An 11,344-nucleotide genomic window follows, 5' to 3' on the forward strand; every position below is an offset into this window, starting at 1 on the left:
TATTTCTCCTCATCGATCCCAGAACTTATGCATGTATATACTGTACGCATTAAGAAATTTCCAAAAGTTATATTTTGGCAGTCTACATTTCCTGCAAAGCTACTAATCTCCGTGGCGGATTTACTAGTAGACGGAAGGGGGGGGGGGGGGGGGGGGGGGGGGGGGGGGGGGGGGGGGTCAGGGTACATTAATGGCTTATCTTGCCAGTGACATGACATGACCCGTAAGGTGCTGCCGCCAGTCAGCCAAAATAAGCACTAAAATGCAGCAGAGGGGAGGGCATGTAAAACTGGCCCCAGGAAGTAAAATTTCACTCTGATATGAAAAATAACACATCAAATTAAAGGTAAATGAACAAATTTATTTCTAAAATTTATTTCAAAATTTTCAAATGATCCAAAATTGAAAAATAAACTAATTTTTCTCTTAGATGCAAATCTTCTTGATTCAAACTTGCTAAACAAGGAAGGCCGGAAGTGCCGTATAACCTAAAGGTTACAAACCACTATTAAAAATCCCATTCACTTCCATTGTAACGTTTAATTCTCTTAAAAATATTTCCCATGCATCAACAAACACAACACTTCAGGTTTAAATACTTCTACTCAAGGCCTAAACAATATTAAAAAATCAGGGTACATTAATGGCATAGCTTGGCAGTGACAATGACATGACCCGTAAGGTGCTGCCGCCAGTCAGCCAAAATAAGCACTAAAATGCAGCAGAGGGGAGGGCATGTAAAACTGGCCCCAGGAAGTAAAATTTCACTCTGATATGAAAAATAACACATCAAATTAAAGGTAAATGAACAAATTTATTTCTAAAATTTATTTCAAATTTTTCAAATGATCCAAAATTGAAAAATAAACTCATTTTTCTCTTATATGCAAATCTTCTTGATTCAAACTTGCTAAACAAGGAAGGCCGGAAGTGCCGTATAACCTAACAAACGTATCATATCTCCACTGCCAGACCAGACCCCTGCTTCAACCCCTTAGTGCTGAGTGCCAAGCGGGGAGACAGCAGGTACCATTTATAGAAGTTGGCGATGCAGTTTCAAATAGAATTGTTTTCACTTACGTTCGTAAAAAAAAAACAAAAAACAAAAAAACAATATAACCACTCTGCATCTCTACCATCTAAAAGCGACCCACGTTCAGGAGAATTAGAAATTTCTATAGGGGGAGATTGAGTACTGGCCAACATATAATTCCTAACACGGGTTATCATAACATCGGCGATGACACAGTGGTAAGGACGTCTGGTTCCCAAATCGGAAGTGTCGGGTTCAATACTTTCGACCTAATGTATACTTTTAGTAAAGTGTGTTTTAAATATTTTAATTACAAGGTAAAGAGTACAGGTAAATACGCCAAGAAATGCACTTGTCATTGTGTCCTCGTCGGTGGCGCAATGGGTAGCGCACCTATATGGTTACGAAGCCTTCTTCAACGCCGACAGACACGAAGACGCCTGGAGTAGGTTAGGTGTAGGTCAGATCTAAGGTGTAGATCAGCCTAGGAATAGCCTAGGAGTGAGCTAGGAGTAGGAATAAAACTTAGAAAACCAAATAGGCATTGAGATATAAGTTAGAAAATCCAATATGCATTGACAAAAAAAATGAAGTTATTGCATTTTTTTTACCAGGACAGGTGTGGTGCAGTGTGAGACCTCTGGCGCATGGAGCTACCGAGGGTGTTGCGGTTTTTTTTTAATTTTTTTTTAATAAAAAGAAATAAATACTGAAGGTGAGCAGTGCTGCGGTTTGCTTTTATTTGTTGCCGTTACGCACGTCCCAGTCTCATGTACTCCTTCAAAGTTTTCGAGATTTTGTTTGTTCAATATATTAGAAGACTCTGCTCTGTTTGCTTGGGGAAATCCAAAAAATGTTAACAGTACTGCCCCCCATTCTATTTCTGACAAAATTCACCCCAATGGTCCCCTCTTGAAATTAGAAAATTTACTAACTGAATCATAGTTCTTAACCGTACCAAATGGCACCGTTCACCCTATAAAATATCAAAATTTTTCTGAGCCCTGCAGCGGGCCCCGAACCCCAAGCCATGGAAGGAGTGGGGAGGGTCGACTTCGCATCTGCGGACACCTTCTTCAAATAATCCTGGATCCGCCCCTACCCCCTCCAAAAAATAAAAATAAAAAAATAAAATAAAAAAAAATAAAATAAAATAAAATAAAATAAAATAATAATAAATAAATAAATAAATAAATAATAAATAAAAATTCTAAAATGTTTTAATGGGAAAGGTGACGTTATTCACGACTTTAAACAAAATCGTAAAGGAATGGGATAAATCATCAAATCTAATTGCAAAGACAGGTTGAGTAATGATTCGTGAGTAGGAGAAATTGTAAATTTTCCCAAGGAAAATTCATTTGGCCCAGTTCCTTTTTATCGACAATGAATACGATGTTAAATACTCCACAAAGGAAAATTCCATGAAGTCACTGTTTTAATTACAAAATTATTTGCGTTATAAAGCCTATAAGCGTTTTTCTTTCTTTCTTTTTTTAACGAGATCTTTACTTTGCTCTCTCTCTCTCTCTCTCTCTCTCTTTTACAAACATATAAGTCGTATAGACTAGATAAAAACATATCAAGAAAATTTTAACAGAGAAGAAGGAAACAGCAGAGACGAAAGATGAATCCTGGCGAAAAACACAATCATTAAACTGCCAAATGACACACCTTTGTATTCTACACATAGCTACTGGGCAAATGTGAAACACAATCATTGCTGTGCTCGACGCACCTGTCGAGCTCTCTTGTCGCAATCTTAAAATAAACATGTTGTCTAAAACCAAGCATAATGTTGCGGAACGATATTTTTCAACTTTAAAAAATGAGATACATTAGTAAATGACATGTTCATTTGGATAGCAAAAAAAAAAAAAAATACATAATGCCTGAATATATTTATTCCACTGTGGTGAAATTAAAAATAACAGAGAAAACACAATCTCTGTCAGAGGTCAGACTTCGATCCATGTTTGTTGTTACCACATACCACCGCCATAATGGAAGCTGTGAGGTGACGGAAGTTTTTCCGCGAAAACTCACACATTTTATTCCGTCCATTTGACTCTCTTACGCATTGGCAGCTAAGAAAGACAGGTGGCATTGTTAAGACCACCGAGCCACTACAGTAAACAAGCATGAAGATGAAGTATAGCCTGGTTTTGGGATTGATATTTCGATCAGGTGTTTTGGTCATAAACATGAAATACAACTTGCGGTCTCAGTTTTTTTCATGATGACGTCCTCGGATAACACAACTGGCCTTAGTACGGTGGGGGAGGCTGTGACCGAAACAATTACCACCACTACAACTGGTACTCCCGGATGGATAGACTGGGGCTATCTCGGCCCGGACGACGCAGCATCGGGCTCACTGACTCCCGAAGATACTTCGTGGATGGCCAATTTTACCAAGACCGATGCGAGTCAGCTGGCCGCAAGGACTGCCTTCTTAGGCTTGTTCATAGTGGTGGCCTTTGTTGGCAACTGTGTATTAATTGCCACAGTGTCTCAAAGTAAACGTTTGAGGAGATCAATGTTCAATATATTCATCATCAACATGGCTGTGGTGAATTTATTAGACTGTGTTCTCAACATGCCTCTCATTCTGGGAACCACTGTGAAAGAGGAGTGGGAATTCGGTCATTTCATTTGCAAACTGAATGCGTGTGGTATACAGTTAGTCTCTACAGAGAGACTGTTTTCTTTGACTGTGATGGTATTTGACAGGTGTGTGGCAATATTAGACTCGGCAAAATATTTCGAGCGGATGTCTCGATTTCGCGTCAACATGATAATTACGTATTCATGGGTGCAGTCCATTCTTTTTGCCCATGTGATACTTTATGTGACTACCATTCCGTCCAAATTATATCCAAGCCGTTACTTGTGCTCAATAGGAGAAAGTACACTAGCATACATAGCGACAACATCGGTAGTATGTTTTATTATACCATTCATCGCTATTGTAGTGCTATATTTTGTGATAATCAAGAAATGCGTTGCAGAGAAACTCCAAAATAAGATGATGTTACAGAATCATCAGTATACAGATTCAGCCTTGGATGAGCCAGTCATCTGGAGAGAAGTGCGAGGTGCAATTTACGTTGGCATTTTAGTTATTTTGTGGGGGATTTTCGAAGGACCATTCTTGTGCATTAACTACATAGAGCAATTCCAAAAGTCTGTTGAACTGAAACCCACTTCAACTTTATCTGTCTCCTATCCATATGAGATTGAGCTAGTGTTCACATGGATGAGAATGAGTTATCCAATTTGTCTCCCATTTGCTACATTCTTCTGGAGAAAGGAGATTTGGCAGAAGTTTAAAGACCTCATTCTATGCAGGAAAAGCAATCTTGTGGTGGATGTTACTCCTAGGGTGGAAAAGGAAAAGGAAAAAGAAAAGGAGCGTGAAAAGAAACTGCTAGAGAAAGAGGCCATGATGCTGAATGCCAGCTCTAGTTTCAATGCCCCTGTTCTCTTTGCCACTGCCAATGGGTTGCATGTAAGAATGTTTGTGAATGGTGAAGAGGATGAAATGTCGGAGTCACAAGGAAGTGTTTTAGGTGACAATCTTCTCTTAGCTCAGGAGGTCATTAAAACATCTCGTTCACAAAAGTGCGATGTTGATGGTTCAGCTGGCACAGTGAACAAAATCCCCAATGATGAAGATACAAGTGACTATGACTCTCAGAGTGAACTTGATCCATTTTCTGTGTCTAATCCCGTCTCTGTGAAAAGCATTGAAAAGAGCCACGACAGACAAAAGTCAAACTCCAGCAATAGTACCAGTAGCACATCACGGGAAGTCACTGAGAATGCTGACAACAAAGTAAAAGAAATGGAGATGAAGCAAATTTTAAATGCCTCTGGGAGGCAAAAGACGAGGAAAAAGAGTCAGAGTTCTGCAGCTGTTGAGAAACTGGACTTGGGAGAAGTAACCGAGGGAGCTAGCAAAGTTGATGAAGCGGAGGATGCCAAATTAGACTCTGGCCGTGGAACAGGAGAAAGTTCAAACAAAAAACGGAGACCAAAACTAGAAACAACTGATAGTCCAGAAACCAGACTTCCTAAAGACAGAGAAGTATCTAAAAATGGAGCAAAAGAAACTCATAAACAAGATGTCACTGTTGACATAAGTAATGCTTCAGATTCTCCTAATTTGGTGTCAACCGCAGAGGTGAAAAAACCCAGACCCAAGAAAAAGAAAAAAACAAAGATACTCGTCCATGAAGAAAAGGTTGAAATGTCTTCAGTGAAAGAGACAAATAATATCGATCCAGGCATCCCAATGTCTAGAAGACCACCACCCAGACTGAAACCCCTGGATCATTTACCAAAATCAGACAATTCTGTGCCATCTATTTTAAACAATTTAGAGAGTGATCTGACATTACAAAGGTCACCTGTTGACAGCATTACTGGAAACCAGGTTCAACCAAATGGAAATATTGTTAGCAAAGAAACTGTAAACCATGAACCCGACCAAGAATATCACACAAAACCAAACTCTTTGGAAAAGCCAGCGAAAGTGAAAGCCAATAGAACAAAACCTAGACGATCAAGTTTGTCGCCTGATGAGCCGAAAAAGAAGAAAAATCGCCGTCACAACAGTTGTGATTCAGAATCTTCTCTACTTCAAATGTCTTCTAATTCAGATGACATCCGTAACCTCAAAGCACTTGCAGAAGAAGAAGAAGTCAAAATGAAAAAGAGGTCTAAATCTGAAAGTCAGCAAGACTTGCTGGATGGTGCATCACCAAGATGACAAACAGTGAGTAGCTTATAATTTATTTAAATAAACCAGTTTTAAATTGATGTTTATATAAATAAATTTATACATGACACTAGGCTAGAAAAATAAGTGAGTTCAGTTCAGATAAACGGCAAACAAAAAAACATGCACAACATATTGATTTCTGCTTCCTATAATTGGACCCATGTCAGACTCTGGTATTTTAATTTACCTGCAGCAATTTATTGATCAGCAAAGCACTTTGCATCTGAACATCATTTCAATAGATCTGTAGACTAAAACACACCTGTAACCTAAAGTAGACTGAACTAATGCTGTGTCAGGTTGTTGAGAAATGTAAAGATATCTATAGGTTTGGTTAGAAAAACATGAAATATGCTGTTATTAATTGCTATTTGTCATGAAATTGGTGCAGGGTTGTTATTCCACCACAATAGATTAAAGTCATAATAACTCTTCGTTTTGGCCAAAAAGTGGATTTTCCTGGAAAAAAACGGCAATTTTCCCGTACTTACCAATGGCCAACGACCCCATTCCTGCATTCAAAGTTAATCCAGGGTTTTTTTCCTAAACGTACGGTTTTTTGTTAAAATCACTTAAGAGATTTTAACTGACGGAGCTCTCTCTGACATTGCAAAGTCACTGGTGACCTACTTAAAACCGCGGGAAAAGCTGACAACAACAACACTATATAAGATTCATGAGATATATTCGTCTTTTTGTTAAAAATGCATTTATATCCACAATGTGTGCCATTCTGGGCTTTTCGTTATCCGACGCACTGTACAAAAACTCGCAACTTACATCTGAGGGTTTCCCGCCATGTTATTTTGGTCTCGAATGAACGCGAGAATCCGCGTGACACCATTACGTCATTAGCAACGAATGCACTTGTCGACCGGAAAAAAGGGATCGAAAGCCCTATTGACAAGCACAGATTTTAGTTTTCCTACAATAACGGCCGTTTTAGTGGTAAAATACAATAGAATATATTTCCATGCGTTGTTTACAATGTATTTCATGCGGATTTTTGAATCTCAAAGGAAGAGTTATTATTGCTTTAATTCCACTACAATAGAAATGTGTCAAAATGACCCCTGGTTGACCAGTACATGACAGATTGATAGAGAACACAGTAGGGAGCTACTTATTAGTAAAGGCTTAAGAACCAAGGGTACTGAATAACTTGAAGGTGCATGATAATGATAACTTCGTATAATTTATCTTTGAGCAGGAGCTGACTTAAATAGAACTTTCTGATTATTTGCCATAGCTAACAGTGTTTCATATTTTGTTAAAATATGCCATCAATCTGATGTTTAAGCTGTATTGAAGACGGACCTAAAATAATGTAATAAGAACATGAAAATAAAAAACTCCAGCTGGAACATACCATTGATTGAAACTTGCTCAGCTCTGTATTTTAAAATTAGCATTCATAACTTCATAAGTGACCCAAGCGTTGAAAAATTGAAAAGGGTTCAGTTACATGAAAATGAAGTGTTGTTCTTGTGATTATTATTAATCTCTGTTTTGGCAGTGCAGTCATGCAGAGCAGATCCTGAGTATAAAACTTTTTGTTTTTAAATAGAAGCTGGTGTGAAAAGCTCATAGTTTGACAAACGCCAGTGAAGCAAACTGTTATAACCCTGCATAATACTAGCTTACTGCATTTACTGCAGCATTGTGAAGTTTTGTATTGTCCTGGATTCTCTACTGAGCATGCTAGTAGTTGTGCAGGTCATGATAGCATAACCCAGGCATTCATATTGATCCATTGAATAGCGTGGGTATAGGTTCTTTTGAGCCTTAGGATTTTAATGTTTTTTACGGGAGAGAAAAAGTGACACAAGCTTCTTGTGAACTAAATACAATAAACCCGTTTCTTTATTGCAGTTTAAATCAGGTTGAATTATACTTCAAGTGTGTAAATATGGAATTTTTGACAAATATGATCAAGACTCGACATGAACTTATATAACCACCTGTCCAAATTTGAATCCAGCCTTTCCAACAAAACCAATATTTTTCCCATTCATATCTGTCAGTGAACTTGGTAAACTATCATGTATAAAGCCCCCTTTACACTGGACGGCGTCCCTTCTACGTCCAGCAGTTCGGCCCCATTTGAGAGTTAAAGAATTATAATACTTTACGTGCCGACAACTGGTCGATCATTGAGCATTCATTCTGATACCAAATCAATGCTCGTGCCTCCTTATTAAGACCACAGCGATGCCAAATTTCATGGTCGCAGAAAGGACGCCGTCCAGTGTAAAGGGGGTATAATCAAGAATGTATTAGTATTAACGTCATAGGACCCATATTTGACAGCTCAATATATTGGACACTTTGTGTTTATTCCCCTTTGTTTAATTTATTTGAAGAGATCAAGTGTACATTGCATGTACAAACTTTTTCTGTCACAGGAGCACATTTTTTTGCTTTAAAACTTCATACATGGATCATTATGGATAAGAAAATTTGTTTTCAATTACTCATAAAATATGACCTGTCTGTTGGACAGCCCATCCTGCAACTTCACCTGTTCAAACTGAATTTTTACTTCTGTCCTCAGTACTTATTTTAACTTATAATATATGTGTGATGCTCACTATAGCTCTGTCCGACAGGCATCAGTATTGAGGCCTGATGATAAAATGTCAGAATTTTTATGGTCACTGGTCATATGCCTTTTAAGTCCAGACTACAATGCAGGCAACTAAGCCATTAAATGGTCATTCTTGCTGCCCCCAAAGTGAGTTCATGGATGTCATTGGATTTTGGACTTTTCTGTGTGTTTCCTGCATAGGTTTTTTTTTTCAAGAAAAACAAGGTTATTAAATCTCCATGATATGTATCCATAAAGAAAAAGGCTTCACATCTATATTTAGGATAATTGCAAGTACTAGTACCAGTGCATAGTTCTTTTGCTATTATTAACCATACTGACTCATTTCATTCAACAGATAGGTTAATTATTTTGGCCTACACTCAACATGATGGAGGAATAAGGTTGATATTAGGGCCAATGAAAAATATTGTAATACAGTTTGCAAATAGCAACATGCTGGGATATGGACGCTTTACCTTGTAGCCCTGTTTGCTCGACTCGACCGAATCTCAAGTTCAACAAAGGTGGACCCATGTGTTTGTCTTGTGGTAGGGACGCAGTGTGGCGTGTTGTATTTTTATTTATTTATTTATTTTTTTGCAAGTCATATGTGACAGTTATTTAAAGTTTTAGTCGGTACCTTTTTGATATCTTTATTTTCCCAATTTTTATGACATAGGCTGTTTAAAAGATACTGTAAGGTATGTGTTCTGTTTCAGGTTGGGGTATAGCATGAAACCCAATAATAGAGGTTTACCAGATACTTACATTTTCTTGGTCTGTTGGACTGTAGAAGCCAGTCACCCTTCTATACTGTTCTTTTTGAAATTTTCACCTGTTTTGGAAAACAAGCTAGTGCTTCATACAGGCATATATGAATTGGCAAACATTATTTTTTTTTGTTCTTGTTGAGTTTCAGTGCTTGCCTAACCCAGTGTAAACAGAAAGCAATCATTGGCAGTGGGCAAACCTTGTCATAACTTGCTTCCACAGAGTTTGTTTTGCACAAAAATATCGATGAAAAGAAAAGCCCTACTTAAATTGGCCTTGTTAGGTGTATTGCCCTTGAGAAGAAAAAAAAACAGATTAAAGCATACCATTATGTAAATAGTCTAAAACGGTCCAATAATAGAATCTGTTTTCTGCGGGGGAGGGAGCGAGTTAGTAAGTTAGTTGAACATTAATGGGGCAGACGGTGATCGACTCAAAGACAGGGAGAGATGGAGCTGGAGAAAGAGATGAAATTAATAATAAAAGAAAGTCAATATTTGGACAAAGGCAATGCCCATCATGACTTAGCAAATAACTTTAAATCCTTGTCTAATTCTGTATCCAAAGGATTTAGGCCCTTGGAGTTTGGGTTCTTTATATGTGACAAAATCATGACAATATTCCTTGGCATAAGTAATGTCCACACAATAATTGATTGTTACACCCGGTCTGCCTTCAAAGTGCTTTCATGAAATATGCATAATACTTTACCTGTGCCATTAAACTTTTAGCTGCAGAGATCAATGCAGCTGTTTACTCTCTGTTCAACTTTGAGGACTCAGAAGTGTTAAGCATGGGGCTTAAATGCCCATGCACCTATTATTACCCATGTATTGGGTTTTATTGTAATTTCAAATGGAAAATCAGTCCAATATCAGTCAGTCAGATCCCAGCTCAACTTCTGCTAAAATTATTTAAGTTACAATGCAAAATATTTCTTGTTAATAATGTATCCATGATGAAACATTTTTCATTTTTATCACCAGGATGCTTAGGAAGAGTTCTTTTATGTTTTTCTGTCCCAGATCAGGGACTGTGGCAAAGATAAGCTGAATGAGTAATGTTTACATAATGGGAAAAGCTTGCACATACATTCACTTTCATGCCAATCATTGTAGACTGTTGCTGAAGATGATCAAGATATATTGTTATAGGAATCTTTGGCTAACAAGTGTCATCGTGTTTCTTAGGCTGCCAAAAAATAAAATAAGAGTAAATATAAGAATAAGCTCCTTTTAAATCATTCTGTCCTTATTATAGTTCGGAATGGGGAAATGTTTTGGGGCAAAGTTGTTTTGATGGTTTAATTTTAAATGATGTCTTACCTGATTTATTTTTTTCTTTCAGGCTTTGTCAAAAAGGAGGGAGACTTGGACTTGCAGCCTTGACACAGCCAAGAAAATACTGGAAGCTTTGAGATGAGAAAGATGGATGAGACCTTTATAAGGAGGAGGAGTGGAATTAGCAACAGGGTTGCCATAGAATTGTATACCTAAATGCTTCTGATAATACTTTATCTCATTCATTTCACAATAACAAAATAATCAGGACTTTATATGTCCCTTTTTAAAGAAATTGATAGGACAAGTCTTGTACTAAGGTTTTTCATAATACTTAACACAAGCTACATTTTGCTTATGTATATAGCAAAATGTAGTGTATTTACATGTATTTAAAGTACAGTATGTATATTGAACTTTATCATATTAGCTATCAGGCAGCATATTTCGTGTTGAATCACCGTAACAGAAATGAAAAGGATTAGATGTATGAATGATTAATGTAGTGAAAAGGGTGTTTCTTTATACCCATAGTACTGTTATGTTGTAGTGCGTCTTCCTTCATTACAGTGTTAGTAGAAAGTTGTAAGTGTTACTACTGTGTTAGAGAGATTGTCCTCTGTCTGCCTGTCTGTCCATCAATCCGTCCATCATAAAAATGTACTTCAATTATTGAGGGGGGATTTTGTTCATCTGTCCATCCCTCAAATATACCTCATCTGAGTTACTATAAAAGGATATAAGTTCTTCAAAGGGTGCAGGTTATAAGTATCAATTTTTACAAGAATTCAAAGGAAGAAGAAAAATATGACATCAAGTAATAAGAGGTTTAGAGCTTAGACCCCATTTCCATAGATAAGTTCGATCTACTTTAGATCGACCTA

General features: G+C 37.4%; 1 protein-coding gene across 1 annotated transcript; it reads left to right on the plus strand.

Annotated features, from left to right (window-relative positions):
• Positions 1 to 2,996: 2,996 nt before the first annotated feature.
• On the plus strand, positions 2,997 to 10,761 carry LOC106165696 (uncharacterized). The gene is made up of 2 exons (XM_013544000.2): positions 2,997 to 5,813; positions 10,528 to 10,761. Exon 1 carries the CDS (start codon positions 3,270 to 3,272, stop codon positions 5,805 to 5,807), a length of 2,538 nt encoding a protein of 845 aa, XP_013399454.2. The 5' UTR covers positions 2,997 to 3,269; the 3' UTR covers positions 5,808 to 5,813; positions 10,528 to 10,761.
• Positions 10,762 to 11,344: the final 583 nt, after the last annotated feature.

Source organism: Lingula anatina, chromosome 1 (genome assembly GCF_051362555.1).
Source record: "Lingula anatina isolate TDL-2025a chromosome 1, LinAna3.0, whole genome shotgun sequence".
Classification (NCBI taxonomy): domain Eukaryota; kingdom Metazoa; phylum Brachiopoda; class Lingulata; order Lingulida; family Lingulidae; genus Lingula; species Lingula anatina.